At 33.1% G+C, this 20639-nt stretch overlaps 1 protein-coding gene across 1 annotated transcript in view; it reads right to left on the bottom strand.

Annotated features, from left to right (window-relative positions):
- The window catches only part of ITPR2 (inositol 1,4,5-trisphosphate receptor type 2), a 521149-nt gene that overhangs the window by 97255 nt on the left and 403255 nt on the right, over nucleotides 1–20639 (bottom strand). Inside the window, exons 46-47 of the mRNA XM_051963211.1 lie at nucleotides 5655–5762; nucleotides 1954–2146 (exon numbers count right to left, since the gene is read on the bottom strand). Of these exons, the coding sequence (XP_051819171.1) occupies nucleotides 1954–2146; nucleotides 5655–5762 (301 nt within the window). The remainder of the gene's footprint in view (nucleotides 1–1953; nucleotides 2147–5654; nucleotides 5763–20639) is intronic.

Below are 20639 nucleotides of genomic sequence, written 5' to 3'. Positions count from 1 at the left end.
TCTCCTTCTAGGACTATTTTGGCCCGGAGAATACCTTTATTTTATCCTGCAGGCAGTTGGGTAGCACCATGAATAGAGCACTAGGCTGAGAGTCAGGAAGATCTGAATTTAAATCCAGTCTAGTTGTTTGAGTCTAGGCAAGTCACTTCACTTCCAGTGCTTAGCACAAGGCCTGGTGTTTGTAAGCACATAATAAATTATCTATCTATCTATCATCTGTCTCTCTCTCTCCATCTGTCTATCTTTCTATCCATCTATTCAGAAAGGCCACTGGCATTCTCATTCTTTGGGAATAAATATATCAAGTCTTCAGTTAAAAAAGAGGATTAGGCTGACATCTGAAGGGAAGCTGGCAAAGTGCCATGGAATCAATTCATGCCCCATTGTGAAGAGTTTGTACCAATATTAATGCATTTTATCCAGTTCCACCACTTTCTAGTTTGCCAGATAACCAAAAGTTTCAGTTACTGCCCTTGATATAACAATTCAGCTGCTAATACGTTGATAATATGTATGCATCTGTTTAATGTTTGAGCCAACTTAACTTTTTGGGCTGGACTTTTTGTAATCATAAAGATAACCCCCAAAATTCTATCATTTTTCTTCAGGGAATTCTTTCTTAACTATTATTTCTTTATATTTTTGTATATTTCTCAACTCTATGTAATAAACTTTTTATTGGGGGTTGGCCTTTTGTAATATTTTGACTTCTTATATTGCCTTAACTGTTTGACTTTTGCTTTTAATTGCTAATGAAATCCAGAATTTCTGATATTCTTTGAATTTATATTATTTATATTTATAATATTTTATATAAATATAAAATATATTTATATATTCCTTTCCACATGATACTTTTTCAAATCAAAATTTCTAGGATCCTTCCAACCAATATAATTTTCCATACCTTAAAAGTTTCTGTGATTTAAAAAATCATCATTTATGTCAATTCTAAAGTTATGAGCTTATTATATTTTTAAAATATTCTGAGCAAAAAGCATACCATTAGCTAGAAGCAGTAACACCAAAGTTAAAAGTTAGAAAATACTTGCTGTAACAAAACACTATTAGAACCTAAGATTCTTTCCAACTTAGAAGTACCTTCCCCAAAATCAGAAAAGGCTAGCATCCTTTCATTCTTTGATGTCCCAAATCATAAGGCCATAAGACAAATATATTCCATATCCTGGAAAAAGTAATGTTCAGTTTTGTGAGCGAGGATATTTCTTTACAACTCGGATGTCACTAAGGGATGTTAGGTAAGAAAATTCAATATTATGCTCTAAGTTTTACAGACTTGGTAGATTTTCTGTGGAGGATAGGTAGAAAGGCAGGGATGTAAATTAAACAAAGTAAAAAGGCATGGATAAGTTCTGATCTACACCAGTGAAGAGAAAACCCAAATTCATGATATTATAGACATATATAAATAGTAAAGTAAGTTTTATGATCAATAAAGCAGCTATTTCATTTTATCTAACTGCAAGCATCATTTTTTAAGAATTGCATGATTTGGTAAGACACTGAAAAATTTAGAAAATCTCAATCATAAGACAATAGAAGAAGAGTGTACTTGCTATTTTTCTATATTCTCTTCACAATTTGTTAATAATCATTCAAGGTCTATTCAGTGAACATCAGCTATGCAGCTCTTCATCTTTCTATTTAACAATGAAATGGACAGCTACTACTTTGCAATACATAATATTTACAAAACTAGAGGATTACAACCAAAAGGCTATCTAAGTAGTGTCACATGTTTTTTCTCTTTTTTCCCTGCAATAAGTAGCAGGTGTCTCTGAGAAGTAGGCTCAGTTTACAATCTTAAGCATGTAATATCAGACATAAAAAATACAAATTAAAAAGAGGACTGTTGCCATGAAATACAGTTAAATTTATTCTTGTCTCATACATATAGCATAATAATTGCATTTTATTAATTAAAATACTTACTCCTGATTTTTTTCTGCCATTTCATTTCATTGTAAAGATCTTCTGTCTGTTGGAAAAAGTCATTCACTTTGCTTCCTTGTTCATCCCGCTCAGTCATGTTGAAAACACGACTTTTGGATTCTCTAGTAAGATATTCACATATATTTGGAACAGGAAAAACAATCTGTTCCATAGTTCTATCATGTCGAACAATCTGAAATATAAATTTGTGGTATCCTTAGATTTTTAAGCATTTAAATCTAAGTCTACTTTTTTTTTTCTTTTAGCATGAGTATATATGATATAGAACATGAAACTGAAGAATTCATTTAAATGAAATATATGCCTGATGTTTAATGCTTTCCCCCAAAGCAATAAGAATTAATACTTTTTATTTTTCCGAATTAATGTTGTTTTGACAAACCCATAGTTATAGTCTCTGACTCAATTTTTTAAAAGGACTTCTTTAAAGACAAAAGATAAGGAGGAAATAGAATGATGTTTACAAAAAAGAGATAGTTGAAGATTTTCAACAAGTTAACATCCAACAATAATTTCATTAAGAATTCTTGATAGAATCCTGATAACTTTTGGGAAAGAGGAAACTTTATGATGCCTCTACTATACTTGGAAAGTTTGGATATTTTACATTGTGAATTTTCATATTTTTATATTTAGAACTATGCAGTTAGCCTCCAATTCTCAGTATATATATTAACTATAGTCTCTAGATGAATTCTACAAATCGCAAAAAAAGAAAAAAGAAAATAATTGGAGTTTTGTTTCGATAGTATACTCCAAAAGACACTTACTTGTTAAAAAGAAGTGAAAGTACCCTTAACATAAAAGCTACCAAAGTGATTGCTTTCAAAGTGTGGCTTATATTAATCAATGAAGAATTCTACCCAAAGATCATAATAGAAAAATTTTTGGATTTCATTAAAAATTGTGTTTTGATGTAGTATTCCAATAAATAAATAGCACTGAAATTTAATTTTATATTAAATTTATTTTCATATTAGTCTGATCATTCCTATTAGTTTGTTATGTCTTTGATGGCAGTGACCTTATTTATGTATATATCTAACTTACTATCTGAGCCAATGTACTACATTTAGTAGATACTTAATGAATACTTGGTTCATTCATTCAACAAATATTAATTCAGCTCATCATCTGCACAGCATTGTGTTCAAGGAAACTAGGTAAAATAAAACATTTTGATAAGAAATGACCTTACAGTCGAATAAGAAGGTAAGAAATAAATATTCCAATCTTTCTTAAAAAAAAGATTGCTATGAAATAAATAAGATAATTTATATGGTGTGTTATGAGTTTCTAAAAGATGTATTATATGTCTCATTATTTAAAGCAATGCATATATTGTTGTATTCTTTGTACAGCATAAACTCGGATACACATATATAAACTATTGCCTCATTACTCTTGACTTCCCTAATTGAGAATCAGATAATTCAGATGGGGACCGAGCTAAAGCTCTTGAAATGTACATGTAAACATTATTGGTGATAACAATATTTCATCCTCTTAAGAGGGAAGGGATGTTTTTATGTATTACAGAAGAACTTTTGAAAGGCTAGAATGTTGGACAAAAAACAAAAATTTGACAGGGATAAAATGCAAAGTTTCACGTGTAATTTTTTAAAAAAATTTAATTGTTCAAGCACAGAATTGGAGATAGTTTACTTGATATCAATTCATGTGAAAAAGATTTCAGGATTTTAGTTGATTACAAGCTCTGTTTTTGCTATATGACTATCACAATCTTAGTCTGCATCAATAAAACAGAACTGAATAATTTCACAAGAAATAGTGAATCCACTATGCCTATGATGTCTGGAATGTTATATTCAGATATGGGATTTGTATCACAATATATTAACAAACTAGAGGACATAAGAGAGCAAGAGACCAGAATGAGGGAGAAGTCTGAAAATTTTATCATATGAGTAATGGTTGTTTAGTGAAGGTGTTTAGCATAAGCTCATGATAAAGGGAGAAAATATTAATCAGTTTCCAATATTTAAAGGGCTATAATGGGAGTAAACAATGTATATTAATTTTCATATAGATCAATGAAGAACCCAAAATGAAATGCTGCAAGTAGGGAATTCCTCATCATTGGAAGCAATCAAGCTTTAGAAAAATAGTTTGGAAAATAGGGTCAGGGAGTACTATACTGAGTTGCCAGTTTCTTTCAAGTGAAAAAGTTAAATATAGATTCTAAGATTCTATTATCTGTAGTTAAAAGACTAATGTGATAGTTACATATTTTTTCCATCAAATTCATTACAGTAGTTCTCCAGAATATTAGTAATGAACAATATTTTAAAATAAAGTTAAGTTACTATTTGTGCTTAACAATAATAAAAACAATAAAAAAACTTTTATTTTTAGAATTCTATAATATAAAATTTCATTGATTCAGAATAATTTTCCTTTAGATAGTCTCTGAAATTAATTAAGGTGTGAAAATTAATTAAGAAAGTATTATACATTGGACTAGAAGATCCCTAGTATTCTAACTCTGAAAATGTGTGAATCTTTAGCATTTGGGATATGGCATATGGACAACTGAATATTTTTTTTTTGATGAAGATAAAACTTACTCTCTCTTTTTGCAATTCAAAATGAAAACATTTTTCATTTTCTGGATTTGGAATGCAAAAGGTTCTTATTTCTCAAAAAGCTCTGAAGCTTGGACTTTTTCAATGAAGAGATATTGTGAATTCCAATTTTTTTGTCTCCAGGAAGAAAGGCAAGCTATGCCTCCTTTCCCGGAACTTTGCTACCAAAGAATAAGTGATCCCAAGTATGCCCGCCCTCCTCCTAAAAAAAAAAAAAAAAAAAAAAAAAAAAATGGCATCAACTACTTGAATAATAAGGAGAAGTAAATGATTCTTTTTCATCTGTGGAATATGCATGTGAGAAAAGCACTGCTTTGGGAGTTAGGACACTTAATTTCAAATTCAAGCATTGTTAGGTCTCCCTTTGATTTGAAGGCAATTTACCTTTTACAGATGTATCTTAGTTTCTTCATTTGTCAAGTAAGTGGGTTCAACAAAATGATCTCTAAGGCACCATTTATATCTTAATCCTACAATCTACACTCTTAGTCCTACAAACTAAAATCATATGTTTCTCACAGTAACATATTGTATTGTATTGTATTGACTTCATACCTTCTTTACTTCCACCTTTAAATGTCTGACAACATGAAGAAGGTAGGGTAAAGTAGGCCGGGATATTGGACAATGAAAATCGAGATAGTTCAGTTGGCATTGAAAATTGAAATGGTTTAGTTGGTCTGAGTTCATGACACTATCTCAAAATATTGTTGAACGTCCTTTCTCTGTTTTGCTCACCTTGAATATTTATTTGTAAAATCCTCAAATTCTAATTTAACAAGCTTTTTGCAATTAAAAAAGGAATCACTTTAATTAATGTTTATTCTTTTAAATATTATTGCTCTGCCATCATTTTTTTAGTTTATAACATTAAGGGCTAGGAAAAAAAAATCTCTGCTTTTAGAAGTCTGTATTCCTACTTCCCATATATCAAACCCACAGATTTTTCTAATATAGGCATAACAAGCTAAATCACTAAATTCTGTGTAATTTTTCTAGAAATACTTGACTGAAATCAAGAATAAAATTGTATCTATCACAGTTATCCTCATCCAATAAACAATAATACATTACTTCAATTTGCGCTGTATGGTTAGCATAATATTTCAAAGCTTCATCTCCTTCCTCTGGATCAGACCCTGGTTTAAGCATCTGCTGTAATGCTTTATTATGACGAGCCAGCTAGAAAAAAAATGAAAAAGAGTAAGTTTACTTCATTAGACTTAGAGTGGTATTGTTAAAGCATATTCTTTTTTTTAAAATTTATTTTATTATAGCTTTTTATTTACAAAACATATGCATGGGTAATTTTTCAATATTGACCCTTGCAAAACCTTCCTTTCCAAATTCTTCCCTCCTTCTCCCCAGCACCTCCCTAGATGGCAAGTAGTCCATACATGTTAAATATGTTAAAATATAAGTTAAATTCAATATATGTATATATATTTATATAGTTATCTTGCTGCACAAGTAAAATCAGATCTAGAAAGGAAAAAAAACCTGAGAAGGAAAACAAAAATGCAAGTAAACAATAACAGAAAGAGTGAAAATGCTATGTTGTGTTCCACACCCAGTTTCCATAGTCCTCTCTCTGAGTATAGATGGCTCTCTATCACTGAACAATTGGAACCGGTTTGAATCATTTCATTGTTCTGATGCCAAGTCCATCAGAACTGATTATCATATAATCTTGTTGTTGCCATGTATAATGATCTCCTGGTTCTGCTCATTTCACTCAGCATCAGTTCATATAGGTCTCTCTACGCCTCTCTGAAGTCATCCTGTTGGTCATTTTTTACAGAACAATAACATTCCATAACATTCATATATCATAATTTATTCAGCCATTCTCCAATTGCTGGGCATCTATTCAGTTTCCAGTTTCTGGCCACTACAAACAGGGCTGCCACAAACATTTTGGCACATACAGGTCCCTTTCCCTTCTTTAGTATTTCGTTGGGATATAAGCCCAGTAGTAACACTGCTGGATCAAAGGGTATGCACAGTTTGATAACTTTTTGAGCATAGTTCCAAATTGCTCTCCAGAATGGTTGGAGTTCTACCAACAATGTATTAGTTTCCCACATTCCCTCTAACATTCGTCATTATCTTTTCTTGTCATCTTAGCCAATCTGACAGGTGTGTAGTTGTATCTCAGAGTTGTCTTAATTTGCATTTCTCTGATCAATAGTAATTTGGAACACCTTTTCATATAACTAGAAAGTTTCAATTTCTTCATCTGAAAATTGTCTGTTCATATCCTTTAACCATTTATCAATTGGAGAATGGCTTAATTTCTTATAAATTTGATTTGATTCTCTATATATTTTAGAAATGAGGCCTTTATCAGAACCTTTGAATGTAAAAATGTTTTCCCAATTTATGAAGCATATTCTTTTTTTAAAAAATTGTTGCCTTAGTATATTATCACTATCTCTAGCAATCTATCTCTCCCTGCAAAAAAGTCAACAAATTATAAAACTACACTTAAACCCTTAATGTGATCATGAAATGTATAAATATTTCATTATATGTTTTCCAGTATCTTTACTGATTTTTTTTTTCAGCTACTAGTATTAGCAATCTTTTCTTTTTTGGTTCATTTTTCATAATATTTTTATTCACAGTGTTACAATTATTTTAACACTGTTCTCTTGGTTCTGCTATTTCACTTTGCCTCATAAAATGTTTTTAATTCTTCTTTCTCTATTTTGTATTGAACAATAATATTCCATTACATCCATATACCATAATTCATTCAGCCATTCTCACATTTGTTTCCAGTTCTTTTCTATTAATATTTTGGTAAATACTTTATTGGATCTTTATTCCTGTGTTAGATCTCTTTCAAATATATTCCCAGGAAGGGGATCACAGGATGATGAACTACATTTTTCAGGTTATATTTTCAAATTAACTTTCCAATTTGCACGTATATCCATATAGTTCTTTAGGTTTGATTTAAATTAATTACAGTGCTAACAAACTCATCATATCATGCTTTCTGTGGTTATTTTTACTGAGGAAGTTAGGTAGTACAATGTTAGGAAGACATCTTTCTCAGTTCAAATTTAGCCTCAAACATTTACTAGTTGTGTGATCTTGGACAAGTCACTTAACCCTGTTCCCTCAGTTTCTTCAGCTGCAAAAAGAGGTGAAGGAAATGGCAAACTACTCTTAATATTTTTTCCAAGAAAATCCCAAATAGGGTCACAAAGATAACAAAAATTGCACTTCTACCAACTCATCATATCATGTTTTTATATAAAACAAAATATGCACATTGAAACATGTAAAAAAATGAGATCTTAAAAACCAACCAATTTGAATAAATGAATCTTTCATCTTAATGATAGCATATTTCTTTTCACCAGAAAAAAGGGAAAAACAGTAATGGTACTTATTTCTTTTAATGGGATAATACTGCTGAAGTAGACAGGGGACCTCTCTGAGCTACCCAATCAGACAAAATTCTTGTTACCTTTCCTAATCTGGGTTTAACTCTTTTGAGAGATAATTTCTTCTCCAAAGTGTAACTAACTCCTAAGATTATAAACCCAGATAGCTCTCTGATTTTCTTTAACAATTCACAGATAAATAGAAATAGGATCTCCTACTAAGCATTTGTTCTCTTTTAAAAAGCATAAAAATGAGGCATTGAGAAAGATAATGGGAAAAGCCTCCCCAAAGTAGGAATGAGAAATTCTCTGGTTCTGAGGGACTTAGGAAAGCCAGGTGATCCTGAGTAAGTAATCTGCTTCCTTATTTGGAAAATGGAGATTATAAAAGCATCTTCTTCACAGGCTATTTTTGAGGATCAATTGAGATAATATTAAAGTGAACTGGAAATTTTAAAGTATTAAATACTACCTAATAACTATCTGCAATGTTCTAGTGTAAAAACCAATAACATTTCCTAATTATAACTTGCTTTAAGTGAGCAGAGGCAAATAGTCAAAGTAGATCAACAGTATTAAGATTTGCTTGCTATTGATCTACATAGGGTATTTGACCTTGATGAAGATGGAAAAGTGCTCATTTTTAAAAAACATTTTCCACTTGAGTAGCCCTACTTATTTTTCCTTTCCATACATTTGTACTGTCTCTGTTATACTGTGCAAGCTTTCTCTACTATATACTCTAGTTGTAGTAAGGGTTAGAAAAGGAGAGAAAAATGACTTTTACCCAATATATACAATTTTATTTACTAATTATCAAATGCTCATGAATCTGTATATGTGTGGGTGCATAATTCAAAATATACAATTGAGAATTATGCATGGTAGGTGCTAGACATATAATTGTATAATAATACATGTAAATATATATTGTATATATGAAAACTCAATAAAAGTCAATAATGTGACATGACTAATGGGAAGGCTATATACACACATATATATGCATTTTTGTGTTTATATGATCAGACATTCTTTGGAAGGTGAATATGGCTGGGAAGAAATACTGGATAAGGGAGAGACTAAAAGACCATCTGCTATATCCCAAATGAAAGCTGATGAGGGCCTAACCTAGGGTATTGCCTATATAAATAAGAATATAAGAATAAGACTGGATATGGAGTTAGGGGAAAAGAGTTAGGGATAAAGATAAGGATATGAATTTTGGTTGAATAAAAGATAATAAGGATGTCCAATGAATAAAAATTTTGTTGAAATATTCCAATCTCTCCTATCCTCACATTCATCCTCTACATAACTGCCACAGTCCTCTCTCTAAAGCATGTTTGATCTAGTCATATGCATATATGTGTAACTACTCTGTAGCTGTTTTGGCTATCCCATCATTTGTTGATTTGCATCAAATGAATGTATATGTATGTACATGTGGACGTATAAATGCATATGTATTCGTATATACATATATATATGTGGATATATACAATATATACCTATGTATGGATATATAAATATATACATATATATATATATATACACATGCTACATATTTTACATGAACTTCTATGTAGTGATGCCTGTTAAATGTTTATTATGTGTAATGTTCAGTACCTAATATATTTTATACACATACATATTCACAAAAATATAGATGCCTAAGCAGTTGATAGCTGGTAAACACAACTTTGTGTGTTGGGCAAATGCTATTTTCTCTTCTTTCCTCAAACTTGATCAGCTAGAGCACACTGTAGAAAGTGGTGGCAAAATGAATCGGGAACAAAGTAGAAACGCACAGAGAAGTACAAGAGAAAAAAATAGCATCATGCTAATGAAAAGTGCCATTCGATTATACAGAACATTCAGTGGTTTCCTATTACCTCTAAAATGGAGGTTCTAAACATTTTTTGTATCATGGATCTCTTTGGGAAATCTGGTGAACCCTGTAGGTTCCTTTTCAAATAATGTATGCATAAAATAAAGAAGATTACAAAGGAAATTTATTGTATTGAAATACAGCTAAAATATTCTAATAAGTTAATAGGCCTATGTAAATAAGCATTTCTCTAGGATAAAACACAGATTTTTCAGGTTAACATTTGAAGCCCTTTCCAGGTGGATGCAGCCTCTAACTTCTGGAGCATTGCACATCACCTGCTTTCACACACTACATTCCAGCTAAACTGACCTACTTGTTCATGCTGAAACTTGGCTGCCATCTCTTTCCTCTGTGCCTTTGCCCAGAACTCTAACTTCATGTCTGACTGGACTTCACCCTCTCCTCTGCCTCTTATAATCTCTAGCATCTTTCACAGTTCAGCTCAAGTGCCATATCCTTTTACTGATCATCCCTGTTGTTAAGTGTTATTTTTTCCCTCCAATTATCATATACTACATATATGTACATATTATATCCCTGCAGCAGAAATACAAACTCCTTGAGTGTAAAGTTGGCTTTTCTAAACTATAAGAACTATGGTTCCTAGAATTATGTCTTGTAAATAAGAAACTCTGAATAGAAGCACTCCTGAAGACATTCAAAAGAATAAGCACCAAGTTTTATTTTAAATATTATTGAAGACTTTAGAATTCGTTTACACCACACTTACTTCCTAACTATTTACTCTCCAGAATCTTTATTTATGAAAACACAGATTGTCTGACAGCATATGTGACATTTTGTACCCAAAGTCTGCCACTTCTTTAGCAAAAGAGGGAAGGGTGTTTCCTCATATATTCTTTTTTTTTTTTTTTTAAGGACTAATTGTATTTAGCCTAAATTCAGAAGCCTTTTAAATGCTTTTTTAAAATGGTCATAATTATCATTTTTGTTATTCTCTTAATTCTGTTCTCTTCACCTATGCAAATAATAGTTAATTTCAAAAGCTATATTTCAAAAATGTTTTGAGTAATAATAGTATAAATGAAATATGCATTTGTTTGTTGTTGTTATAATACTGATTTCTTTAACACAGAGAACTGCCCATGAGAAAATCCCCTACCAATGCAATTAGCCATTGTTCTACAATATGGTCTTAGTTTTCTGAAATTCTGAGTAGTTAAGGCTCATGGTAAGATTTGGTCTTTGTTAGAGTAAGAGCTAAACCCAAGTTTGGTTGTATCTGAGGCTTTCTACTCATTATTCCATGCTATCTCTCAAAATAATACATAGCTTCTTGTGTCTGAGGTTCTCCATCCATTATTCCATACTCTGTCAAAATATATTCATAGCCTTCTAAAGCTGATAGAGACCATATTGATTCAAAAAAAAATTGTGATGACATTCAGATGAGTCTCATCTTGTAGCAAATGTATCATTTTGACAAAAATCACTTCAATGTTTATATTTGTGTGTGTACTAAAATAACATAACATAACTTAGTGGGCTAAGTATCTAATCAAAAATTCTGTACTCTTACATCCTATTTCATCTGCTTATAACTTGCTTTATTCAGTGCATATGTGACTTTGGTTGAGTCATTTAATCTAGATCCTTTTTCTTCCTTCTGGCTCTTTGAAAGGGGAACATATCAGAGAAGTATGGTCAAATATCAGGTAATGGAAAGAATACAACTGCTATTAAGAAATTAATATTTCTCACAACTTTGTAAGCAAAGGTATAAATAAAATTGGTATTTTACAAATGAACTGCAAAACAACTTTGTTCCTTAGGGATTTTGAATCAGAGGACTGAGTATCAAATGAATTGCTTCCATATTCTAACTAATCTCTACACAGCACAATTTTCAGCAATCAAGATACACATATATGTTAGATATCATATAATGTTTAAAACTTTAAAAAGCATATTTTTACATAAAATATTTCAACTAGAATGATTTAGTTGATCTAGTTTTTAAAGAAAAAAAATACAGTTACTAAGGGAGGAATCTTTGACTCAGCCATACTTTTCACCTGTAAACTGCAGTTTATCCTTCTTTACGTTATACTATGTAAAAAAAATTAAATAACAGCAATACTTTAAGAAAGTAATAGCACTATTACAAGTCTCTTCTTTGCAATTCAAAGTTGAAACTATTTGGGAAGTTATAGCAATGCAAAAATGGCATGTCTATGGAGAGTGGTCAAAGTGAGAAATTTAATTTAAACCCTAATTAAAAACTGACAAGCAGCTAATGAAGATACTCAATGATAGGCATCCTATGAAACCTAGCCCTATTACTTAAAATGACCCTAATAACTGTACTTGGAATTAATGGCACTCACTTCAAGACATGATCTAGAAGACTAACCAACAAAAAGTTTCAAAAATCAATTTTAGCAGTAATGAGAGACTGAACTAAGAATACAATGCATGTTAAAATGAAGAAATATCCTTCATGGAAAAATTCTAAATCTTGGAAAATCTTGTCATCTCCACCATTATTATCATTATAATCTGTATTGCAAATAAGCAAAACTAAATTATGAGCATTTATTGAAATGTTATTATATGCTACCCATTGTGAAAAGGTCTGGAGATAAAAAAGAAAGGCAAAAACAGTCCTTGCCTTCAAGGTAGAGACTCATAATTGAATGAGTGAAGCAACAACAAAAAAAAAAGTTTGCATGAATATATGTATACATATAAAGATTTATTTAAGATAAATTGGAGTTAATCTTGAAGGAAAGGCAATAGTGATGAAGGGTACAAGTCAAGGCTTCTTGCAGAAGGTAGAATTTTAGCTGAGATTTGAAAGTAACCAGGGAAGCCAGGAGATAAAGATAAAAAGAGAGAGGATTCTGTTAAAAGGTATGGATCAGGAAATTAGTTATCTTATGGAAGATAATACTGTATGCAGACAGTAGCATAGTGTAAAAAGGGTAGATAGGAAGAGACCAGGTTTTGACATTTGATTTCAGAGATATTGGAGATACACTGAAATATATGGAGTATGAAGGGTTAGTTATACATTTTAGGATGATTGCTTTAGCAAATGAGGGGAAGGTAGATTGGAGAAGTGAAAAACTTAGGGCAGGTAGATCAAGCAGAAGGCCATTACAATATCCCTAATATAAGATGATGAGGGCCTGCACGGTGGTGATGGCTATTTCAGAAGAAAGATTTTACAAATGCCGAATTAACAGGACTTGACAATAAATTGGATATAGTGGGGTAAGAGTGAGCAAACTAGAATAACACCTGTGTTTCAAGCTTGGAGGCCTGGGAATATAGCAGTGCTTTAGTAGTAAAATGGAAAATCAGAAGAGGGAAGTTTAAAGGAAAAGACATTTCTGTTTTGGACATGTTGAATTTAATATGTCTATGTACAACAGATAAAAATGTGAGAATGAAGATCAAAGTAGATATTAAGAATCCATTTATGTAGAGATGATAATTTAATAAAGGCAACTAAGTGGTACAGTGGATATACTGCTATCCCTGGATTTAGAAAGATCAGGTTCAGCCAAAGATACTAACTAGCTGTTTGACTGTGGATAAAACATTTAAACTCTATCTGCCTCAGTTTCCTCAATTGTAAAATGGGAATCATAATAGCACCTCCCTCATAGGGTTATTATGAAAATCAAATAAGATAATTATTTGTAAAGCTATTAGCAAAGTGTCTGGCACATACTTAATATATATTTTTCCTCTATTCCCTTCTTCTAATCCATGAGAATAATAAGATCATCACGTGAAATAGCAAAGAGAGAAAAAGAAACAGGGCCCAGGACAGAACTTTGAATCTGTTGTTAAAGAGTGTGACATGGGTGAAGACCCACAAAGAAGACTGAAAAAGAGTGATCAGACAAGGAAGAGGAGTGTCGAGAGAAAACAATAGCAGAATAACCAAGAAATTAATATGAACAATAGCATTCAACTTGAAGTTTTCAAAGAATTTTGTATACGCTAACTCATTATCATTAACTTATCATGCTCATTTTACAAATGAAGAAAATTGGGCATCAAATGGTTAAGTGACTTGCCTAGGGTCACACAGCTAAAATAAATGTCTGAACTTGGGAAATCAATTCTGAGTTCCAAGTCCTTGGCTCTGTCCACTGAAAAAGCATTGCCCTCAAAGAAACACACCAATTCAATAAGCCATATATTAAGAGCCTGCTGTGTGAGAGATGTACCATGCTAGTAAATACAAAAACAAAAATGAAATACCCCTTCTTCTGAAAGACATTAAATTTTATTGTCTTTCTATATCTTTCAGATATTATGCCCACAGAGGCCGCATACTATAGCAATTAAAGATCTGGTCTCAACTGGAGAGATTTACACGAACTGACACTAAGTGAAATGAGACAAAAAGGCAGACAAAAGTTAAATAATTTGTCTCTTAAGAATCTAAGGTCACATTTGAACCCAGTTCTCCTTAACTCCAGGCCCAACACTCAATCCCCTGAGCCACCTATCTTTTCCTAAGACTTCTATTTAAGGTGGTCTCTCAGGACATATCCTCATTCCTCTCCAGGCTATATTCAAGACTTTTCCTATGAACCTCTTTAGAGTACCTATAAGCTCTTTGAGGATGAAGAATTATTCTTTCTAATCACATTTTTATTTCTAGTGTTCAGTACAGTGCTGTAACAGTAAGTTCTTAATAAAGGTTTACTAAGTTGATATATATGTATGTATGTAACATGCACACAAATATGTACATATAAACTTCTATGTATATACATGCAAATTCTAAAGATATCTTTGACTATATATTCATATTAAAAGATAACTATTTCAACATGTTACATATAGCACATACATAATATGCACACAGGAGAGATTTTATCAGTCTTGGATGATGAATATTATCCAATACAATGTTCTGTATTGGATACAAATACAAATCTTTCCCTAGCAATACCAATCTCCTTCTACTCTGCAATTTATAGTCTTAAGGAGTTACCAGGGCTACTGAGAGGTTAATTCACTAACCAGAGTCAAATTGCCAATATGTGCCAGAGATGACATCTGAAATTTGTCACATCTTCTTGACTCTTTATCTGCTACCTCTCTTTGCCTCTTTAGGTAGCCATCTGTATCAATGTCTGTATCAATCTGTATATAGGCAGGTGGAATGATGAGGAGAGAGCTAATTTCAGAGTCAGGCAGACATGGAATCAAAGTCTATCCATGACACATTGACTCTGTGATACTGTACAACCTCTCTCTAAAACTTAAGATTCAGAACAGATGTCAACTTTTTTTTGCAGAGGGAGCATCTTCACCAAGAATACTGATAACAATAAAATCATAGATTTGACTCAACAAATTATATAGTATATATTTGTGAATGTGAATATATATTTATGTCACATATAAACACACAAATCTGAATTTATGACAGCACTAATTAATTTTGAATTGATATATCTACTGATTTATTCAAATACAGATGATCAGATCAATTTTAACATTTGAGCCAGCCTTCTCTTAGCAAATTATTCAATTTTATTCTTAATTAACTGGGATTTTAGTGCATATTTCAAATAGTCCCAGTTTAGTATGAATATGAAAAATCAAGATATTGCAGGTAAGAGGCATTCAACAATAACTATTTTTAGCATTTTTTTGTCACTTTTGGACTGCCATTTATAAAATTTTCCATTTGTAGGTAGACACGGTAATTTACTTTCTAGTGATTTGGAGGTGAGATAAGGATTAAAGGCATAAAGATTGATTTTTATACCCTTATTTGAATCACTGAATAATTCTTTTGTTATCCTAATATCCTAACTACCAAAAAAATCTATTTATTAGAAAATAAACATAAATCAAAAGAGTATTAAACCATGGTAGGGTTGTGACATTAATTTAGTGACTGAAAAAACAGCATCATGCAAAAACCAATTTGTTTTCATGGCAGACTTTCCTTCTGGGTAGTATTCTCAGTTAGCAAAGCACTGAACTAAAGCCTGTTAATAGACTGACTTCTGAGTGAGGAGTCATTCAGAATGGAAAGAAATTAAACAAGACAGATGAACAAAAATTGCAATAGTTCCCATTTATATGAGAATTTTACAATTAATAGACTACTTTCCTCTATAACAACCTTATAAGATAGGTAGTAAATGTATTATCTTATAGATGAGAAATCTGAGGCTTAGAAGAGTTAAATGGCTTGTTGCATGATTTATAAATGTGGTAATAAAAATTCAAACCCAGATCTAATATTCCTTTTAAAAAACACAACTAAATCTGTAATTTCACTGCTATAAAGAACTCTAAATGAGAAAATGCCATCTTCTGATCTGTATTGGTATCTCGCTCTGATATGTAAACTTTGGGACACCAAACTGATAAATGACTTCAAGGTCACATAGCCTGTAAATGTGAGAAGTAGAACTTGAACAAGGCTCCATTTCCTGACTCCAAGTCTAGCTCTCTGTTCTCTTTGCTTCACTGCTTCTCTCAAGTACTACCACATGCTTTCTCTACATCAAAAGCAAATAAAATGTGTAAGAAGTCTCAAAAGGAAAAAGGAAATCTAATGACTTGGCCTCCACACTCTATTCTCTTGATTCTGGATTAAAGAATTAATCATATTAATGGATCATACAAAACTAAGAATATACTCTTTTGGATGAACTTCACTTAATATCAGCAAGACAGAAGTGGTTTCAATCATGCTGTGTTTTGGCGTTTTTCTCTCCATCTCCTTTTTGGCATCCACATGGTAAAGTAGCACACTTGACTTGGAGTCAGGAATACATGGATTCAATTCTCACCTCAGGTGCTTACTCTGGACAAGTCATTTAACCTTACTGGACCTCAGTTTTCTCATCTGTAAGATGATGACAATAATAGCACTTAGCTCACAGGGTTGTCTGAATCACTTTGCAAGCCTTAAAAAGTGTGTTGTTATTATTATTATTATTAGCAATAAAGCCAAGGGAATTTTATTGTTATTGAAGGTCAAGGATAGAACACCTGTGGATAAATCTAGAGTTGATGATAAAAAAAAACAAAAACCATTGATGAGTTGACATCTTTAGTCTGAATTAATGCCTGACTGGAAAAAGCATGAGACAAACTGCAAATAGCTATAGTAACCTCTAAAATGGTCACTCCTAAGGATTGTTCCATTAGAATTACAGTGAAAGGAATTTCTAAAACTCGAATTTAATGGCAATTTCATTCATTGTCACAATTTCATATATCATCTTTATATAGATAAATTCCAAATTTAGATCTCCAGTTCTGAAATTGAGACCCACATCTTAAAAAGTTTATAGGCTCTCTTCACTTAGATGTCTAATTGATTGTACAATTCATGTCCAAAAAAGGTGTTTATTCATTTCCTCACGACAGTGCCTAGCACATAGTAGGTGCTTAATAAATGTTTATTGACTGACTCACAAATCCACTTCTCATTCTGACTTGGCTATTTCTATCAAGGAAAGTCTCTCATTTTCACAATATTGGTACTCTTTGATTTTTTTTCTTTACCTTACATTACATAAACAGTTAGGAAGTCCTGTGAATTCTGTCTCTTCAACATCTCTTATATTGTTATTATCCATTCTATTTCATTCAGTAGCAAGGTAGCATACTGCCTAGCTTCTTAAACTATGGGTTACAACATCATTTGGAATCTCATAACTGAATGTGGGGGTCTGTGGTGATTTTCTTCTTTTAAAATAACATGAAGGTTTTCTCTGGGAGAAGGTTTCTCAGGGAAGTTTTCTGGAAGCATCCTTAGTTTCAGTTAAGAGTAAAAATCACCCAAAATGCAGCCTGCTGCTAAAAATGCAAACGTTTATTTTCTCCTTCCAAAATAGCCAGGTTAGTTGAGACCTATCTCTCTGCTTGGTTCCAAGAGCTCTTGCAGATTGTCCTTTGCTTCTGCCTCTGCTTTCTTCAGCCTCCAGCCAGCCAAGTGGAAAATGGAATGAACCTCTCTTGCCTCGGAGAGAGGGCTTGTGGGCTTCCTCCCAGAGTGCTCCTCTCCGACCCCTGGCAATGTTCCGAAGTAACTCTCTGTAACTCGAAGTAACTAACTCACCCGAAGCTAAGAGCCCCTTTATACATGATCTCTCAAAGATTGACTTCTCCTTCTGGAAGCACATCTAAGGGAGGTGTGAATTCACAAAGTTACACAGTTTACTTTGTGAATCTCCCATACTTGTGAACTCCAATGAGTAAAGGTGTAAACACAAGCATTATATCAATTAGTTCTACTTAGTATCTTGTTTCAGGTTCTGGCCCAAAACATCTTCTTGTAAGATCATATCAGTGATACTGAACCATGCTGAATTAGACAATTATTGTCTGTATCAACTATTATCAGTAAATGTTTGATTTCTATACCAATTTTCTATACTTATAAACCCAGGGACACGTAAAAAATTCTCAGAGAAAAAGAGGTTTTGAGAGGAAAAAGTGTAGAGGGATGAAACTCTTGAGTCATTGCACTGAGGTCGGTTCAAGCACTTGAGGCTAACTACCAATTTGACAATACTCTATGGGCATGTGGTTGGGGAATGGCCCTTCCCACTTTCCTGTGCTGGCTCGATAATTGGTGTATGCAGAGGATTGTAGGAGGGCTTAAGGGGTGGAGTAAGATGAGCCAGTCTCACTTTGGCAGTGGATGAGGAAAAAGGAGGTTTCAGAGATTCTGCTTCCATCCCTTCACTTCTACCCTTAAAGACCAATAATAAAGACTAAGGATTTTTGCTTATCCTGACTTCAGCTGATTCTAAGGTATCCTGGGTACTAACGCAGTCGCATCAGAAAAGTTTAAGGAGCCCTGGTGTACTTAATAGAACACTTAACCTGAAGTTAGGAAAACATGAGTTCAAATATATCCTAAGTCACTTCCTAATCGTGGGACTCTGGAAAAGGCTCCATATTCTTGCTACCTGTAGAAGAGGTAATATTTTACCCACTGCCAGATCATTAAAAAGATCTTCTTTCTTCCATTTTTTTCTCTTTCAATTCTTCCTTTATTGCTTCCCATGATAACCTTTTTTATTCATAGACCTGGTTATACTACGTTTGCTCAAAATTATTCATTAACTCCCTATTGTCTGCTTAGTAAATTTCAAACTTTTTTCTCAGCATTCAAGATTACTTACAACTTGGAAATATTCTGTATTTTTACCCATATTTCATACTAGTCTTTTCCATTCTATGTTCCAGATAAATTTAACTACTTACCATCCCTAAAACACCTCCCTGCTTCCACACGTATTCTAATGTTGTTCTTAGATGCTTTCTAGGCTACTAAATTCTTCCTTGTTCTTTTATTAAAAGCCTCTTCTATGAAGTTTTAAGTTATTCCTAATCTTCCAGTTGGCAGTGACCTTCCCCAAAATATCATATCACTCTTTAACACTATTATAATGAATTATTTTTTATTAAAATTATTTGTGGGCAGGAAGGCAATTAAAATTTCTATAATATCTAATATGTGCCGCACACTGTGCTAAGCACTTTATAAATAGTATTTCATTTACTCTTACAACCAAAAAAGTAGGTGCTGTCATTGACCCATTTTAGGTCAATTCAGGAAACTTGAGTAAATAGAAGTTAAGTGACTCGTCCAGAGTCATACAATTAATTAAGAGTCTGAGACTATATTTGAACTAAAGTCTTACTAAGTGTAGGCCCAAAGTTGTATATAATGCGCTATTCATATGCTCATACACCCCCACCCCCACACACACCCCCACACCCCTCCCACACTCCCCCTCCACACACACACCTATGTATGTCATCTCTACTAAACTCAAATTTCATGAAAACAGGTCTTACTTATACTTTGTATATTCTGTACCTAGCACAATGTTATAAACACAAGTACCGTGTTTCCCTGATAATAAGACCTATCCTGAAAATAAGCCCTCCCCTCACTGTGTAAGATACCTCTAAAATAAGCCCTCCCCCGAAAATAAGCCCTATTGAGATTGCTACTGTAGTGAAACTGATCCCCTGCGCTACACGCTACATTACAGTACCCTCTATATGCACCGTTTCCCCCCCTCCCCCCGGGTGAAACGCACGCCGCGCTCCAAGCTGCATCCAATCAGAGCTGCAGCAGTGAGCGTGTCATCCTGTTCTTTCCCAGTGATTTGCTTGCTGGCACCATTGAGAGCAGTGCTACAGAGGAGAGCTGAGGCAGGACAACATAAAAACCCGGTATGTAAGCGGGAGTGAGGGGGCATGATGGAGGATAAAAGGGGCATGATGGAGGATAAAAGGGGCATGATGGAGGATAAAAGAAGAACTCAGGGGGCATCATGGAGGATAGAAGGAACACTCAGGGAGCATGATGGGGTTAAAACATTATTGAGGGGCATGATGGAGTGAAAAGAAGGACTGATGGTCATGATTTTATTATTCTGTCTGCACAGGTGACCTGTGTTTTGGCAATTCGTTTGGATGGAAAGAAAGCCACCTCTAATCATAGGGCAAGAAAGATAAGATTGAACGTGTATCAGGCATTTACGTTCTTGAAACCGAAAAAGCCTGGTGTACACAAGCCGTTACAAGAAAGTGGGTTGATTTAATGCTGCCACTTGTTATGCGAGGTAACCAAAGAGGTCTGATAATCTGGGATTCAGCCAGCATTCACCGAGCTAAAGAAATGAAGAACTTCCTTGCAGAGAGAAGAATAGATCAAGTAATGATTCCTGCAGGAATGACTGCCTATCTCCAGACCCTTGATATTGTAATAAGCAAGCCATTCAG

This window comes from Antechinus flavipes, chromosome 5 (assembly GCF_016432865.1).
Source record: "Antechinus flavipes isolate AdamAnt ecotype Samford, QLD, Australia chromosome 5, AdamAnt_v2, whole genome shotgun sequence".
Lineage (NCBI taxonomy): Eukaryota > Metazoa > Chordata > Mammalia > Dasyuromorphia > Dasyuridae > Antechinus > Antechinus flavipes.
Note: the sequence above shows the minus strand (reverse complement) of the source record. Positions and strands in the feature narration are given on the sequence as shown.